The 18942-nt window shown below is 40.5% G+C and overlaps 1 protein-coding gene across 6 annotated transcripts in view; it reads left to right on the top strand.

Moving 5' to 3' along the window:
* Nucleotides 1-1113: 1113 nt before the first annotated feature.
* The window catches only part of DPH6 (diphthamine biosynthesis 6), a 368925-nt gene continuing 351096 nt past the window's right edge, over nucleotides 1114-18942 (top strand). Inside the window, exons 1-3 of one of the 6 annotated variants that reach the window (XM_073348883.2) lie at nucleotides 1114-1324; nucleotides 8927-9021; nucleotides 11085-11278. In XM_073348883.2, the coding sequence (XP_073204984.1) occupies nucleotides 1302-1324; nucleotides 8927-9021; nucleotides 11085-11278 (312 nt within the window). In that variant the 5' untranslated portion in view covers nucleotides 1114-1301. Of the gene's footprint in view, nucleotides 1325-8926; nucleotides 9022-9123; nucleotides 9242-11084; nucleotides 11279-18942 lie in introns of those variants that run through there. The other 5 variants (XM_073348884.2, XM_078853339.1, XM_078853341.1 and 2 more) reach the window with 5 other exon arrangements.

Raw genomic sequence — 18942 nt, forward strand, 5'->3', positions numbered from 1 at the left:
TGTTGTTATTGTTGTTCTACTTATGACATTGTTATTCAACATGTGAGTAGAGTTACACACTCTCCTGTTTTTTATTTAATAACTTTTAAAACGATAAACTAACTCCCCCACTTCAACTTCCCTCCTTCAGCTGCAATGGAGAGACAAGTGCCTGTAAACTGTGCTGAATTCTTCATAACCACTCCCAGAAAAAGTGGGAGAACATGCTTTAAATATCTCTGTGCCTAGTAAGGGCCTTTCCAGACAGTTGCTGTTGAATAGGAATAAAACTAACCAGCCTTGTTACTTTCAGCACCATTCAAATCAGTAGGCAGGCTTTGATAACTGAAAGTAGGGTTGCCAACCGCCCAGGATTGTCCTGGAGTCTGCAGGAATTAAAGATTAATCCTTAATTAAGGATGATGTCATGTGATGAAACCTCCAGGAATATGTCCAACCAAAATTGGCAACCTTAACTCCAGAAAGATAAGGTGGGGTAATATCTTTTATTGGACCAACTAATGTTGGTGCCAGGGACAACACAGGCTGCTGTGTCACGGCCAACAATAACTATAGAGAGAGGTTTCAGAGTATCAGCCCTCTTAGTCTGTATCCGCAAAAAGAAAAGGAGGACTTGTGGCACCTTAGAGCCTAACAAATTTATTTGTGCATAAGCTTTCCTGAGCTACAGCTCACTTCATCGCATGCATCCGATGAAGTGAGCTGTAGCTCAGGAAAGCTCATGCTCAAATAAATTGGTTAGTCTCTAAGGTGCCACAAGTCCTCCTTTTCTTTTTATAGAGAGAGGGCACTGTCATGGGGGAAACAGGTTCCGGTAAGCAGGGTGAGCACCCAGGGCAGTAGCTGACAGCTCAGAGGTGACTCATCCTGCATGTCACGCACTGGAAGGGCTCTGAGCAGCGGGCGCGCTGCGAACACCCCCCAGAATCAGCCCTGGCCTCCCTGCGGCGCCTCCCGTCTGCCCTCGCATAGGCGGCCAGCGCGGTGCCTGCCATTCAGCCCTCGTCGCCCCGCGCCGCTCGCCCGCCCGTCGCGGCAGCCCCGGCCCGAGCGGCAGGGGCAGGGCGCTGGCCGGCCGCAGGGAGAGCGGCGCGGATCGGCCCCCACCACAAGCCCTTTGGTTCAGGCAGCCTCGGGCCTGCCCTGGGCGGGTCTGGCCGGGCGGCAGCGGCGCGAGCGTGTAGAAGGGCGCGTGGCTCGGGAAGGAGGGCGCCGGCTGCAGCCTGTCGTAGCGCCCGTGTGTCCCAGCCCCCCCGCCCCTCCCCTCTTAGTGTCAGCCCAGCCCGGGGGGTGCGAGCAGCATGAGAGTAGTGGCCTTAATCAGGTAACGTGGCTGTGGGGGGCTGCCCTGCTGCACAAACTGAGCCACACCTCGTGCACCTGGGGGGTGCTGCAGAGCCCATAGCAGGGACTGGGCTGCTAACCCGCAGCCTTGCGCTCGGGACTCTCCTGCTCGCGCATTTCTTGCTTTCCTTCCCCCCCCCAACACAGCAAGGCTTTTTAAACAGCTCTGTCCTCCGCAGCTTGCTCTGCCTCAGCTGGCTGCATCTCAGTGGTGGGTGTGTAATTGTGTGCCTAGTAGCAGGCCTTACACAACTGCCTGGCTCTGCCTTTGGGTGTTGAACATCCTGTCATACTTAAAAATAAGTAAATAAAGGCCCACACCCTGCCGTCATCACTCTCCCCTGTGTCTTGCAGTGTGCTCTGTGTTGTCAGTGGCTGCCCTCTGCTGCATTTTGGGGGTCCCCTGTAATTATATGTAACATGCTTTGGGAGGAAAAGTGCTGTATGTATGTGAGCTGCTGCTATTTTTTTCTGTCTCATCTCACCCATTTTCAGTTGATTTTCAGGCTATTTTTTTTTCCCCTTTCCAAGTATCTCACTTTTAGGATCAATTTTGCAAATGTGTGTTTCAATGAGACATTTAATCTCTCTCATCATTTTAAAAAGATCATTCATTTATGTAGTTGCACTTGACATAGCCCTCTGTCTCTGGGACTGTTTCTCCTACCCTTCTGCTGCTTCCTTTTCTGAACTTCTTACACTCTAAATAGGTTTTTATAATTTCTGACATTTATTTAAATTATTTTTTCATTGAAGAAGATAACTAGATTCTTTCATTGAGAAATGATAGTAAATTAATGGTTCATGTAAGCCAGGAAGGTTACCCAGGACATTGTGCTTGTGTATTGGATGAACCCTGTGATATTTTTATTTTTAGATGCCGAGCCATAGCTTCTTTTTACTAAGGTAAAGATCCTATATTGACTTTCCGTGGATAGAGTCCTGCAACCTGTATGAAGCCCTGTTAAAATTTGGGTTTGGCCAGGATTATAGTTTAAAATTATTCCGACAGAAAATGTTATACAACAAAAAGGGATTTGTTTTTTGTTGTGAAAAATTGTATTTTTTATCCTGATTTCAAGTTCTAGAAGTATTTATTTTGATATTGGCTATTCAGTGGAATGTGCTAGAAGGCAGCATGAAATAAAATCTTAAGAAGGAGGTTTGTAACATGACTGGTATTTTTATGGGCAGTTTTACTAGGATGGATTTAGCTTAAGAAAAAGTTTTAAGAAGAGTTTTTTGTTTTAAAGAGATGCCAAAGTCTGATTTTTTAACCTACTCACTGCAAGTAATGTAAAAGATAAGAGAGAGAAAATTTCTCTATTAAAAAAACCATTCTTTTGTGCTTTTGATAGGCAGGAGTAGTATCTGAATCTATTTTAACTAATTATTTTTGTATTGACAATATTTAAAGTTGACGGTCTCTTTCTAAGGAGGTAGTGATTGAGTAAACCTCAAAGTGTAACTTCTGCTAAATCAGAAATCATCAGGCATTTTAAAGCCAGTGGTCTGTCCAAAATAAGTTTTCCTCTTATTCCTCCATCTTGAATTAGTCTAGATTTTTTTTTTTTTTTTTGGTGTGTGTGTGAACAGTGACATGCAAGAATATGAGGGACATCCTTTTCAGAGGTCTTGGATAGTCGCTAAAGAAATCTTTACTGTCCTTTTTTTTTCTCTTTCATATTCCCCTTGTTTGCAAGTCTGCCTGTCGTGCCTGTGGCCAAAATTTGTCCTAACTGTGGCTGTGCCTCTGTTGAAATCGTTAAGAGTCTCATATCTATTGCAGTTCCTTCTTTTATTATATTCCCAAAACTCTAAATGTCAGGATACCCAGAATGCCGCAACCAGACATCTATCTTGCTCCAGGAGCTCAGACCATCTGACTACCATTTCTGGCCTCCTATTATTTTCCATATCTCCATACTCAAATCTCAAACTGTGGCTCTAGAGCAGTGATACTCAGACTGAGGCTCACAAGCTGCAAATGGCTCTTTAATGTGTTTCCCACAGCAATTTGCAGCACATGATGTTAAAACACTGTGATTTAATTATTAGCCAGTCAGGATGCTTTTTCTACTTATTAACCAATTAAGTTATCAACTTGTACTAAGTTATTAACTTATTTACTGTGAGAATTATATGTGTATGTGTGTATATTAAAATTTTTTTTACCGGTCATACTGTTTAAATATGAGTATTTAGTACAGTAGTAAATGAAAGAATGAATTCACACTCTTTTGGGTAATGTTAATAGCTAATTGGGCTCCCAAACCACTGATGTCTGAGTATCACTGCTCTAGAGCTGCATGGAGCTTTTTGCGGGGGGCCTCACTTGGTTAAATCCCTAGGTTTGATGGTGCTCCATTTGAAGCTTTGTGGGTAGCACTGAAAAAACAGACAGATGTTGTAGTGATCCTATTTCTTCCTCCAACTAGTCAGGAATTTAGGGTGTAAAGGAGATGAGAAGAAAGAAAATAAAAAGCCCTGACCGTGTTCCATCAGCTAGTAGGACAAAGAAAGAGAGAGAGATGAAAAACACTTCTTTCTCTCTCAGAGGCTAGAAAGCAATGGAAGGAGACAGGAAGTATTTTGACAAATGGAGTCCCTAAGAGTCACAGAACTATCATGGAGTTCTGGCCTGATGTGATTATCATCATGCAGTGGTATACAAAAAAACCCCAACAGTGTAATGCTGGGATATCAATTCATGATTATTTGGTGTTTCTGTTGACTCTGTGGGCTCTCCAGCTCATCAATATTGAGTATCAGTGGAGGGCTGAATATTGTTGGACCTGCATGTCCTCCCATTCATGATTGCACAGACTGTTTTCCCTCCCATTTATGATTGTTTTCACGTCAGTGGCAGCTACAAAAATTGCTGTTGTGTAGAAGTGATATTAAGAAAGGACTTCTATGTACAGCTTAGCTGTCTTTGGCATGTTTTGTCCTATTGGAAAAAAGTTTATTGCACTTTCTATTTTGGCTCTTCTTTTCATCCCCCATCTTTCCATCTGTCATTTTTTACTTCTCTGGAAATGAGGAGAGTCAGCTCTAGGTAACCATCCAGCACTATACAGACCATCAGCAAGTAGTCCATAAACAACAAACTGGGACCCTGGGCCTAAAATCATGTCAAAGTACATCCTTCTTTTAAAAATCTATCTTGTTCTTTTCAAGCAATTTTTGAAATTAGCAGATATTTTATTTTTGAGCATTTTTTATTTTAATACTGGAATGGTGTAATAATATTTAAGAACTTTGGTAAGTTAGCCAATGTACTAAATTAGTCCTTTATTTTGTAGTTTAAAAGAAAAATTAGAAGGAAATTTTTTCTCAGAAAACATGCCAGATTGTGGAAGCCAACACTGGATTTCCCAGTGTATGGCACAGATGGTAGCAGTTAAAGTTTCCTTTAGATTTGTCCCAGCAACATGTCTCAACCCTGTTTCTGTGGTACCTCTGAGGACTGAGTGTAATTCAGTTACCATGCCTATTAATTTCATGGCCCTTCTCTTGAGAATGTTAGCAAGAGCAATATAAAGACTGGTGACTTTCAGTCTCTGAGTTTGCACCCACAGTTTTGCTGGTACAAATAATTGTGGGTACATTTTATAGTGCTTAGATATGTAGCTTCCCGATTATACTCATAAATTTTGTAGTTGGATATGTAAAGGCTACACAGTTCGTGTATAATTGTTTTGGCTGCAGTTACATTTAGGGACAAAATCGGGGCTAAGTTGAGGCCCTTAGTTTTGAGAAAGAAGTCTCTATAAGGGTAAGGTTCTCTGTCTCATTACTGTTTCTTGATACATCTAGTCTTTTTTCCATCTCATTGGTAACTAAATGAACAGTAACTAAGTTAACTATACCAAGCATGTTGTATCAAAATAGAGATATGGCTTTAAATTATATTGTCTGTTGGCTGTTGAGAAGAAATTTGACATCATGGTTATTTTGAAAAGTGATTGAGCCCCAAACTAGAAACTTGCTAAAAACCTGTTCATTAACAAATTCATATTAAATTTTAACAGCAATGAAATGAGAGAGCAATTTATCATTGAATCATAGGACTGGAAGGGACCTTGAGGGTCTTCTAGTCCAGTCCCCTGAACTCAAGCCAGGACTTGGTATTATCTGGACCAGTGGTTCTCAAACTTCTTTTTCCCACAGACCACTTGAAAATTGCTGAGGGTCTCTGTGACCACTTAACGATCTTTCCAAATGTTGTTTGTACTGTTAGCTAACTGTTGTAAAGCACTTTGGATAAAAGCGCTATATAAAAAACCTTAATCATAATTTACTTTTTTTTGTTTTACAAATAAAAGCACATAACTCATATTTTAATATCAGTAGTCTTACTTTTCTAATGTGATGGATTTGCCTCTCCCCCACCGCGGCAGCCCCCAAGCTGGGGCTGGGAAGGAGGGAAGTCTCTGTCTCTCTCTCTCTCCTGCCGTGGCAGCCCCCAAGCTGGGGCTGGGAAGGAGGGGGGATATCTCCCTCTCTTCCCCACCTCAGCAGCCTCTGAGCTGGGGCTGGGAAGGAGGGCCATCTCTCTGCAGTAGCTGCAGCCCTGGAGCTGGGGAAAGTCGCCTCTTTCTCTGACCGCTGCAGCCCTGCATGTCCCAAATTTGCCCCACCCCCTCTTCTCACCCCGCTGTCTCCCTCCCACCTACCCCCATTCCCTCCAAGGCCACCACCTCACCTTACATGTATGTCTGACTCTCCAGGGTCCAGGCACCGAATTAGTGAAGCCATGCCTTCATGGGTGTGTAGCTGTCAAGGTTCCTCCCCCACTCTGAACTCTAGGGTACAGATGTGGGGACCTGCATGAAAACCTCCTAAGCTTACTTTTCCCAGCTGAGGTTAAAACTTCCCCAAGGTACAAATTAATTTTATCTTTTGTCCTTGGAATAACCACTGCCACCACCAAACTCTACCTGGGTTTACTGGGAAACGTAGTATGGACACGTCTTTCCCCCCAAAATCCTCCCAACCCTTGCACCCCACTTCCTGGGAAAGGTTTGGTAAAAATCCTCACCAATTTGCATAGGTGACCACAGACCCAAACCCTTGGATCTGAGAACAATGAAAAAGCCTTCAGTTTTCTTACAAGAAGACTTTTAATAGAAATAGAAGTAAATAGGAGTAAAGGAATCACCCCTGTAAAATCAGGATGGTAGGTACCTTACAGGGTAATTAGATTCAAAACATAGAGAATTCCTCTAGGCAAAACCTTAAGTTACAAAAAAGACACACAGAAATAGTCATTCTATTCAGCACAGTTCTTTTCTCAGCCGTTTAAAGAAATCATAATCTAATGCATACCTAGCTAGATTATTTACTAAAAGTTCTAAGACTCCATTCCTGTTCTATCCCCGGCAAAGCAGCATACCAACAGACACACAGACCCTTTGTTTCTCTCCCTCCTTCCAGCTTTTGAAAGTATCTGGTCTCCTCATTGGTCATTTTGATCAGGTGCCAGCGAGGTTACCTTTAGCTTCTTAACCCTTTACAGGTGAGAGGATTTTTCCTCTGGCCAGGAGGGATTTTCAAGGGGTTTACCCTTCCCTTTATATTTATGACAGTAGCCCTTCATTCTCTTGTGTGAGGCTGCCCAGGGAACTATCTACAGAGCACCTGAATGGAGCTTGTGGACCACTGGTGGTCCATGGACCACAGTTTGAGAACCTCTGATCTAGACCATTCCTAACAGGTGTTTATCTAACCTGCTCTTAAAAACCACCAATGATGGAGATTCCACAACCTCCCTAGGCAGTTTATTCCAGTGCTTAACCTCCCTGACAGTTAGGAAGTTTTTTCTAATGTCCATCCTAAACCGCCCTTGCTACAATTTAGCCCATTGCTTCTTGTCCTATCCTCAGAGGTTAAGAAGAACATTTTTTCTCCCTCCTCCTTGTAACAACCTTTTATGTACTTGACAAGTGTTATCGTGTCCCCCCTCAGTCTTCTTTTCTCCAGATTAAACAAACCCATTTTTTTCTATCTTCATATAGGTCCCATTTTCTAGACCTTTGATCATTTTTGTTGCTCTCCTCTGGAATTTCTCCAATTTATGAATATCTTTCCTGAAATGTGGACACAATACTCCAGCTGAGGCCTCATCAGTGCCAAGCAGAGTGGAAGAATTACTTCTTGGTCTTGCTTACAACACTCCTACTAATACATCCCAAGATAATATTTGCTTTTTTTTTTTTGCAATGGTGTTATACTGTTGACGCATATTTAGCTTGTGATCCACTGTGACCCCCAGATCCCTTTCTGCAGTACTCCTTCCTAGGCAGTCATTTCCCATTTTGTATGTGTGCAACTGATTGTTCCTTCCTCATATACAGATGGGTAAAGTATGGAAGGAAAGGATGCTGTACTGGTTATATGAATCTTTCTCAGATGATTTTAGTAGTACCGCCAGTTAGAATCAGTGTAGAGGAGTTTATTATGTGTATAAGTTAAGGCACGGGAACTCGGGGACAACTGTAAGGCTGCCTTTCTAGGATCCTTTTGTCAGCTCTGGCATAGGGGTCATGCTTGAGGTGGGACTGAATGTGGGAATGGTGTGTTGAGAGGTGGGTTAGGGCTCAACATATAGGGCTCCAGACATTTGGGAGCCTAGAGAGAGCGCTGAGGACAGGCTGCCATAACAAGACAGCTCTGTAGGGCCTGTGGAGCAGCCAGGATTTGGGAGGACACAAAGGTGGCTTAAAACCACCATAGCCATCCCACCTTGGGGCTGTGAGTTCTGTGCCTTGCCTCTTAAAGAGGTAAAGCACAGACTCTCCCCTCTCGTTGTGGTGCAGTGACTATCAATTTGAAGATGGATGTTTGAAGTGTAGTATTCTATAGATCAGATAGTTTTGGCTTTATTATTATTATTACTTGATATTTGTTTAAGACTTGATTATGTGTAACTGAAATAGGAGTTTTGCCATTAAATTCAATGGGAAAAGGATTCAGCCTTTGCCATGTTGGCAGAGGCGGAGTATTCTTTTAGCTTTTGAATTTTGGATTATTAATTTCAAAATCAAATCTATTTTGCACTTTATTTATATTAAATATTATATTACATCAGCACTTAGATGAACAACAGGGACCTGTTGTGCCAGTTGCTTTAAAATGCACCTGTAATTAATTTTGTCCACAGTTATATCCAGGCGCACAACCAGAAGCCAGGTTCTCACCGCTGCTTTTAAAAATCAATATTTTAGAGAGGAAACATTCTGTGATCCATCACTAATCCTTTGAGCAAAAGACAGCGTCTTCTCCAAAGAGCTTTCGTACAATGAAAGTTTCTCTCTCTCTGCCATCAAATTAGGAATTTCACATAAACCATATGGATTTTAGATCTAACTGAACTCTTATAAAGTTCTTATAAAGATTTTGTATGGTACAGTCTTAGATGTTTGTTACTGTTCTAATTCTCCTTAATACATCTTATTTGAAAACTTTGTGGCCCTGTGTTATAATTTTGAAGTAATCAGGTAAAAGTTAAAAAAGGACGACAGTGCCTAGCAGTGGCTGGTTTAATTGTCTGATAATTTCATTTTTTTTCTAATTCCAGTGGTGGAAAGGACAGCTGTTACAATATGATGCAGTGTGTTGCTGCTGGGCATCAGATTGTTGCTCTAGCCAACTTAAGACCTACTGAAAACACAGGTAAGAATGCCTCATTGCTTGTAGGAAACTTTCTGAAATAGGAAGCAGCTGAGGCACAGCTGTGTCTGAGTTAAACCCTGCTATTTTTTTGCACATATTGCAGGTATCCTAGACATCTTTACAGAGAAAGGTGAAGAAGGGGAGAAACAATTTAGAGAATTTGTTAAAGCCGCTTGTAAAGCAGCAAACAAGAGAAAACTATACAAGAAAATGAAAAATGGTAAAAGGAAGGATTCTGCAGTTTAAAAGGAGGAAAATGCATAAATACTTTCTTGTACTGTAGTAAGGGGAGAATGCATGGGTACAGTAATGAAGATAGTGAAAAGTGAGTGAGGTTTAGCATCACTCTTAAATTAAGATGAACAGGAAGGGTTTAAGGTGAGATTTGGAAAGGAGATGACTTTTGTATCAGTGAGAGGGGAATGAGGCCCCACGATTGAAAAGGGTGTCTCCTTTGCCATCCAAAGTGTGGAGGTTTGTGAGGGAAGCAGAGGAGGAGGTGTGCCTGCTGGGAGAAGGAGTTCATGTGTGAATCGTTGGTAGAGTAGGTGAATATAAAATCAGTTGATTGGGGAAGTTTATTCCCTTGGTACCCAGGACAAAACCTCTCTAATCTTTTTGAAATATGTTTGTTGTAAAACTAATGTAGCCACATCAATGTTGTCATTCAAATAATAAAATGGCCTCTTTATGTGTATGTGGTAGGGAATATGATGGAAAGTTAACCGAGGTGCCCCAGGCAGCAGTAGGTCCTATCCCATTCATTTTATTTTATCTTGTACCACAGTTGCCTGGAGACCCTCAAGTAATAAAGTAACTGCAAATTCAGAACTAAGTGGCAGCTTAAAAGGGACCCTGTCTGTTCTTTTCAGTTATCAGATTTTATATAAATTTAAAAATACTATTTTTCTTGTAAAATCAACTTCTCCAGTCCTGGTTAATTTGTTAAGATTACAGAACCCTCTAGACCAGTGGTTCTCAAACTAGGGCTGCTGCTTGTTCAGGGAAAGCCCCTGGTGGGCCGGGCCAGTTTGTTTACCTGCTGCGTCTGCAGGTTCGGCCTATCACGGCTCCCACTGGCCGCGGTTCGCCGCTCCAGGCCAATGGGGGCTGTGGGAAGCGGTGCGGGCCAAGGGATGTGCTGGCCGCCCCTCCTACAGATTTGAACTCTATCAAATTTTACCAGTGAATTGTAGGTTTGAGCAATAATTAAGTGTTCTTTATTATTGATCAGTTGAAAAATTATCAATAATGGTCACAATTGTTGGATAACTCCTGACTTACGTAAAATGTGAATTGCAAGGTTTGGGGTTTAATTATTACAATCTACATGTGCTGCCTTTTTTGTTATTGATTAGCTGCCAACCAATTGGTAAGAACGTTTAGTGAAATTTGTCTCTTAATTAAAGCAGCAGCAGCGAGAAGTTTGGTGAGTTCTACCCCAAGTTTTTAAAAGGAAAGGAGATTGAAAAGTCCTGGATGCAACAACAAATATTTCCCTTTCTTTACAATGCATTAAACAATATAAAATTACTGCTGTAATCCTCTATTGTTCCATTTATATTGAAATAACTTGCTGTGAGTATCGTGTTGTCAGTACTAAATATATTAATGGCTAAGTTTCAGGAAGTTTTGACAGCCTATTTCTAACCACCAGAATAAGTGCTGCAGTGTGTTCTATGTATATTGCACTAAGTATGCTGAAACACAGGTAAAAACTATGCGTCTGTGCCTCTGGGGTTGTGCTCCTCCTGCATAGCAAAGCAAAGTTACCATTGGCTCACTTGGTTCTGGGTTGGATCCATAGTGGGGGATTTGTGGATGAAGCACTGGAAATGCCTACATTAAGAAGTAGGCAGTTGCATGAGACACATTGTTATAAGAGGGGAGAAATCCAATTTTTTTTATTCCATGTTTGTAGAGATGCCATCATAGATGTGTGTGTCAATGAACTAAGGAATACTCAGATTTAGGTATTCTTGGTGCTTTTAAAGTATTAAGATTTTCTGTAAATGCTGAATGATGTACTTAGCGTCATATTTGTCTCTATTTAATTGTGGCAGAAGGGACCGATGAGCTGGACAGCTACATGTATCAGACAGTAGGACATCATGCCATAGACCTGTATGCTGAAGCAATGGATTTGCCTCTCTATCGTCACACCATAAAGGGTACCAGTGTGGACACTGGAAGAGTATATACCAGGTGTGAAGGAGATGAGGTTGAAGATCTTTATCACCTTTTGAAACTTGTTAAGGTATGTTAGGGGGCTTATTCCTTCACCCACTTACTTCCCTGGTCCTTCTCGCATGAACAGAGAGCAACAATACCCGAAGTCCAAAGGTGCAAACAATTCGATGTTTATTGGGGTGAACTTCCAGCAAGCATGATTCCAGTTTCCTTCCTTAGTATCCTCCTTCCCAGCTCTGACACCACAGAGCCTTACATCTGTGTCCCTGTTCCCATTCCTACCCTTAGCCAAACGTGATTCCAACTTCCTTACTCCCATTCCCTGTTCCCATTTCCCCCTTTAGCAAAACATGATTCCAATTTTCTTACCCCCATTCCCTGTTCCCATCTCCCTTACCCCCATGCCCATGCCCACCCACTAACTTCCTCATTGACTACAGATTATATAGTAAAACTTGAGTTCTGCTTAGCTATACCTTAACCAATCATTTTTCTGAAATTTAACTAACCAATCCTAACATATTGTAACATGATTATGTAACCAATTATATCCCACCACCTTAATTAGTTTACACCCAGCAAAATTAATTATACAGCAGGCAGGAACAATCACAGAACCAGACAGAGATTATACAGACAAACAACAGCAAAGTGGGAACTATAATGACAAGACAATACAGAAGTGAGGATTTCACACCCCAGCTATTGATAAGTGAGTTCTTGCCAGACAGGATGCTATCAAACTAAGTTTCCTTTTACATTTTGTAGGCACTTCCCTTTCTCTGGAGGTGATAGGAACTATCAGGACAGGATTGTATTCCTAACAGCCGAATAGCACCTTATTTCAGTGTGACTAGTTTGGAATGTGAGGATGTGACCGTTCACTTCCCAGCTTATGGCTGCCTCTGCTGCTTAGCCAAAGGCCTGAGCCTAAGCACAGGGCCACAAACTGTCACAGTAAGAGAAGGCCCTTACACTGGCAGACAGTGGTTTTGATTCTTTCTTTTATACCTCTATCACTAGCCAAGTGATAAGAATACACCTAAATTCTTAGAGTATAGGTCTTTACAGACAGGCCTGAATATCTATATCCTAACAAGGTATGTTGCATAAGGATTTTACTTGTCAGAATATCAAATAATTGAAGAGCATTTAATAAAGCGTATTTATTAGTTTAGCTAAATAACTCACTCCTTGTGGAAAGTTTGAAAACTTTAAAAAAATGTTTATACTTCTGTGTAATATTTGTTTTCTTTTCTGTTGTTCTTCCTTACAATATAAATTTATGTGAAATGGGGGCTTAGTATCTTAATCTGTTGTTTACACTTGAGACAGACCATACTGATAACCAAAAACCTTGATCATTTACAATAATTAGATGCCCATAATAATAAGCAATTGTATGCAAAAGGATGCAGAAAATATTGTGTTTAAAGAGAATTATTTATCATGAGCATGTGATGTAAAGTTCTTTGAGGTTTATGCAACTGATGTAATATTTTGCTTTTTTCCCACTGGCTCTCATAGATTTTGTGTGCATTTTGTTTATTTGTGTACAGGAAATTTATGCATTTGCTTTTCCGTGGACCTATGTATTGTAAAGTAAAACCCAAAGTGTTAGAATATTATTCATACAGTATTTCATACTCAAAGTATTCCCAAGTACTTTACAATTACGATTTTGATGTTGGTAGTGCAGTGACTATGTTCAAATGCCGTTATATACTCAGCAGTAGCTTAACCCAATCTTTTTAGCAATCAAATAATTCTTTCAATAAAAATGGCTATATTGGCTAAGACACTGAAATTTATTCTGCTTTTTTTCAAAAAATATAATGTGATCTTTATTACTTGGGGTTTGATTCAAACCCCCTTGAAATCAGTAGAAAGACATTGGATTTTGGATCACAGAGAGGAAAGAAGCAACTTTGAATGGCAGAGTTGAAGTTTCTTCGTTTTCTTGAATGTCTTTCAGATGATTGTTTGAGGTTTCCAGAATACATAATCATATTTTTGTAAATGTCAGAACGCAGTATTAATTGTGAAAGTTGTTACTAAAATGAAATGATTAATTTGAATATTATTTATAGTCCTAGAAAAAGACTTCCTTAAGTTGCCTAAAAGATAATTCTGATCTTCGATTTAAGTATTCAGTACCTTTCCAATTATAATTTTATTTCATCAGATTTATAATTGATAAACCTGAAAACGTCATGCTTAAATTGCTTGTTCATTGTTTTATATTAAAATTGTATGAATAATTTGGTTCTAAGATGAATGTTATAGAGATTAGAAACTATCACCGGGGCAAGGTGACTAAACCCATTATGTCCTTCTTTGGTTGTTTTCAGTTTTATTTAATTTTAGTATCATAAAGTTGGGAAGTTCTGAATTGGTTAATCTTTCCTCTGAAATTACTTCTTTTCTGTCTGCTATCCTACCGCAGTTTCTTCTGATGGAATGGGTGATATCTCTGGGATCCAGTGAAGTCACAATCAGTGCCATTGTGAAGTAAAGCCAGTGGGAAGTGACCTGAACTCAATACTCTATACTCCACATGTTACATTTTCTCAAAGCTCTTTTAACTAGTGGCAAAACTCTCATAAGCTTCACTGGGGCCAGGATTTTGCCCATTGTATCCATTAGTCTGGAGTACTAGATTCGTGATGTTCCTTCTAAATCTTTGTGGAGCAATAGGGCACTCGAGGCTGTACAACTGGTCCAGAGATATCAGTGAAGTTTTTATTTTTTAATAGTGTGTGTACAGGAGGCAGAACAGGAATTTGAGGAAATATGCTGCCGCACTTCTACATTTTTTTTGAAAACGACAGTATTGGAGAAGGGAAGTACAGATATGTTCTCTGTTGGAAGCTTCGTGATAACAGCTTTCTAAGGCTGAGAAAGATAATAAATTACTGATCAATTTAATTAAAAATGGGGAGATTAGTGGTAATTAAGATGAAATTTCCCTTTCGATACGTGCTGTCTTTGGTGAAATGGATGCTTTGCCATTTTCTTTATAGTAACAGTCAGTTATGACATAAATTAATGCTAATGTTAAATCTTGACAACGTCTGCTTTGGAAGTTCGTACACGATAATTATAACTATAGTTGAAAGAGATGTTATCAAGTTGTCTGGAACGAAATAACTGCTTCTTTCTTGTGTGGAAATATGAATTCCACTATAGGATATTTTACAGAAATAAATATTGGAAATACTTTGCCTTTATAGTAGACCTTGCGTAACCATCTCCTTACAGTCAAACCCATATATGAAATTCTGGTGTAAAAATTGCAATGGAGGTCTTGAATAGTCTAATGAATAACTGAGTAATTATAGAGAAGACAAGGAATTTAGAAGAACTATCATTCTTTATTTTGGTCTTTACTAGTTTTTAGAAAAAGGTGAATTTTTTACCTTGTGAATGTGAATGGCAAAATTAAAATCATTTGATTTTTATTTTAAGCATTTATTTATTACAGTATGCAGTTTTGTAGCTTTAATGTGCAAGTCTTTAATCACCAGTAGCTTTTTTCTAAGTGATTCAAATTTTCTTCAGATGGTGTTACAATATAATTTTTTTAGAGAGAGCTCAATTTGCTGCCTGTTGGAAGTAGGAAAAAAAGAGACTTGATGAAGGTTTTTAATAATTCAAACTTTTATTAAAAGTCTTAAGTTGAAATAATTTGAAAGCAGTGACCAAAATAACATCACTCTTTTTTTCATGTAACGCTTTGGATCTGAGGATGCAGGAAAGGGTCTGTCTAGATGAAAACTACATAATATGTCTAGCTTTTAGTTTGTAAAGTATGTTTATATTACAAGTGCTTGTTTAATAATACATTAAAACAAACCTCACTGAAAAAACTAATATGAATTAAAAAGTATTAAATAGTTTTAAAAACAGTTTTATAAAACCAGGATTTTTTAAAAATGTAAATATTCCCCTGCAGTGTTGGAAAGCCCACCACAGCAGTTTTATGCTAGTGTATAAGACTGAGAGAGCGAAAATGACTGCAGACAAATGTGAAACTGACCATTCTGATGTTGTGTTCCAGACTATGTGAAATGTGTGACGTAAATTAGATTTATTTTAAATAGTCTAATGTGTTAGTAGGGGATAAAGATTGTTTAGGGTTACTATCTATACATATGCATGGGACTGGAAGGGACCGCTTAGGGCACTGAGGCCATCAATACAAGTAGGTTGTATGGTTTTGGATTTATAAAACCATACAAATTACTTGTATTGATGGCCTCAGTAGCTATTCCTGTGTTAAAAAATTAAAAATTCTGCACCAATCAAAATTAAAATTCTGCACACAATATTTTAAAATTTTGCAAGTTTTATTTGTCAATAAATCGAGAAGCTCTAGCATGGCAGTGGGGAGCACAGGCCCCTGGCTGCACAAAGATGGGAGATCACCCTGCAGCCCCCTCACCCACAGGACTGGGACTCAGCACTGAGGCTGCACCCGACCCTGACACAGCACAAGGCCTGGGCTTGCCCCAGAAACATCCTGGGGCTCTGTGCCAGGTGCACCAGGTGTAGGTCAGGCAGGCTCAACCAGGTAGGATCCAAGTGTGGAGGAGCTCAGTGTGGGGGGATCCAGATATGGGGTGAGTGGATTCTGGGTGCAGGCAGCTCAGTGCGGGGGAATCTGGATGCACAGAGGCTCGTTGGGAGGGTTACAGGTACAGAGGCAATGGGACTCTGCACAGGCTTCCAGTTGAAGGTGGTTGGGGCTCAGCAGAGGGGTCTGAGTGTGGGGGTCTTAGTGGTGGGGGTCCTGGGTGCTGGGGTAGGGGGGCTTGGTGGGGTGGGGTTTGGCTGCAGCTAGTTGGGGGTCAGTGGGGCTCAAGGTGGTGCAGGGGATGGGGCATCAGGGTGGTGGTTTGTGTAGGGAGCTCAGTGCGGGGTGGTCTGAGTGCAGGGATGGGGGTCTGGAGGTAGAGGGTTGCAGGGCGGCTCCAGTTGTAGTGATTGAGGTTAAGTGGGGGGGGGGTTAGGTATGGAGGGCTAGGGGGGTTCTGGATGTAGTTGATGAGGCTTGGCAGGAGTGTCTGGGGTTGGGATGTCCAGATGCACGGAGGTTGGGTGGATGGGGGAGCAGCTTCTTGTACAGTGACCCCTACTCCTACAGTTAAGGAGTGATGGGGACAGGAAGCGGGGGGATGCTGAGCTTCCTGCAGCTGCAGGAGGTTTCTTGGGGTGGGTCTGACACAGCCCCAGACACTCCTTGCAGGGGAAGAGGAAGTTCTGTCCTCTCCTGCCTCCAGCCCAGCCAGGACTAACAGCTGATCCCAGTTTAGAGTAGGAGCCACTGGCTGGAGTGTCCCCAACCCCGTGGTTATTTACCTCTCCGCCAGCTGCTCCGGGTGCCTGAAACGATGTATCTGGTCTGCCAGGGAGTGGTGCATGACTGCGCTTGCAGCTTCCCTTTGCTTCCTTCTCAGAAAGTCATTTTTCTGCAGGAAACCAAAGAAATCTGCAGGAGACATGAATTCTGTGCACATGCAGCGGCACAAAATTCTCCCAGGAGTAAGTGACCTAAGCGGTTCCTTCCAGTCCTAACATGTAGGGAGTTAGATATATATATATATCTATATATCTATATATCTAGTCTTCAATTTATAGTACCATGTATGCTGAATGTGGGATATATAAATTCTGATCACTAAAGGGTAATTTAATTTTAATATACCAGGCAGGTCACTCTGGGAGTCTTACTGAATCCATGTGTCCAAACGTGTATTTACTTGCAGGATTAGTGCCTAAGGCCCAGTTTCAGCAAAACATTTAACCCCCCGTTTAAATACTTAAATAAAGCCAGTGCGACTTAAGTATGGGCTTTTAAGTGCTTTACTGACTGAAGCCTAAAATGGTACCAGATTTCCCCGCTTATCGGAATTTTGCTTTATAGTCAAATCCTGAATTGAAAAGTATTAAATATTTTTAAAAACAGTTTTATGAAAACAGGATTAAAAAAAAACAAACACGTAAATATTCCCCTGAGTAATTTAAGGAAGAAAAGGAATCTAGAAGAGCTATCATTCTTTATGTTAGTCTTCTCTAGTTTTTAGAAAAAAATGGACCTGGAATTTTTTTGCCTTTTGAATGTTAATGACAAAATTGAAATTATTTGATTGATTTTTATTTTAAACATTTATTTATTACAGTATGCAGGTTTGTAGCTTTAATGTACAAGTTTTTAACCACCAATAGCTTTTTTCTAAGTGATTCAAATTTTCTTTAGATGGTCCTCCTCATTTGTGCGTTCAAAGCCTGAAAGGTGCCGAAGTAAGCAAGCCAGGGAGAGTCTGTACAGAGGGCATTCTCAGAAGCATCAATCATAGGTACTTAAATGGCCCTCCATTACTATAGTGCTCGAGGCACAGGTTGGAGAGGTGGCAGCTGAGCATTGGAGGTGTAGGATGTTTGTCTGTGACATGTGGGTCCTGCTGCTAAAACCTGTGTCTACGGGGTAGGTACAGTGGACCTGTAGACAATACAGCTGAACGCAGATTACTTTGTTGGTGCTCCATACCAGGCTGTTGGGTGTTGGTGGAGGATTCTACTTTCCACCAATTGCCTGAGCAGGTCTCCTTTCTTATACTCTTTGAAGGAAACCAGAACTTGGCTTTTAATTGATACGGTTTGTTGCTAAGACAGCCTTTATAGAGTTCTTCAGGTTCGTTCTGTGCTGCTGATGTATATGTGTGTCTGTGTGTATATATAATGTATGTTATAGATCTTGTTCTTAATAAGTGTGTTTTCTTTGAAATATTGGCTTGTCCTTTACCATAATAAAATCTTCTGACATGATTATTCTTGAGTTTCTCGAAAGTTTATCCCAAATATTTATAATTCCGTTGATAATTTCTTTTAAAGAAATTTACGTGAACCAATTTATGAACTATGATTACAACATTTCCATCATCTCTTGCATATTTCCAAAGTTATTTTGAGTTCAGTGGGAGTTCTGTGTGTGGAGGGTTTGCAAAGTTAGAGTCTTAAAGATTACCAAGAAGAAAAAACACATTTGAGAAAAATAGGTATGATGGACTTGAGGACTGCAGGATAATTGCAGTATCTTCTTCTGATCATCAGCTGAAAAATAAATATTGCAATTAGATCAATATAAAAAATGTGTTGACAAAAATACTTCAATTATTAAAGTATTTGCCTGCTGTACCGTATCATGCCATTACTTTTTTTTGTAGCAGAGTGAAAGATGAAAGCGGAGTGGAATTCTGCTTTAAAAATGGTGACACAACATGGATCAGCAATCTTATTGGCTGGCAACTAAAACCCACAAAAGCCCCAGCCAGAAACATTTGTTTTTTTAGTAGCAGCAGTAGAAAGCAGTATGATGAGTTTTAAACCTATTTTTTAAAATTAATGTTCAAGCTCAGGGGTATATGGTCTTGGAATGGAAAAGGAGTGATACTTATTCAAAGACAGAAATTTTTTTTGTTTTCTAGGAGTAATATTGTGATAGCTGAGTAATGTTCTAACTGTTCTCCTCTCATATTGTCCTGCACATGTTAAGGGGTTTGGTTCTCCCTTCTTCCTCTCAGTGTATGCACAATGTGCCGAGCCATTTGATGGTGTCATCATCAGCCAGATGGAGAGCCATAAGTCAGTGGGTCGAAATAAGTCAATGGGCACTTGTCAAGGATATGCGAAATAGTCTGAAGTTGACTGCAGCTGCATTGCAGGTCATTA

This window comes from Lepidochelys kempii, chromosome 6, assembly GCF_965140285.1.
Source record: "Lepidochelys kempii isolate rLepKem1 chromosome 6, rLepKem1.hap1, whole genome shotgun sequence".
In the NCBI taxonomy this organism is placed as follows: Eukaryota; Metazoa; Chordata; order Testudines; family Cheloniidae; genus Lepidochelys; species Lepidochelys kempii.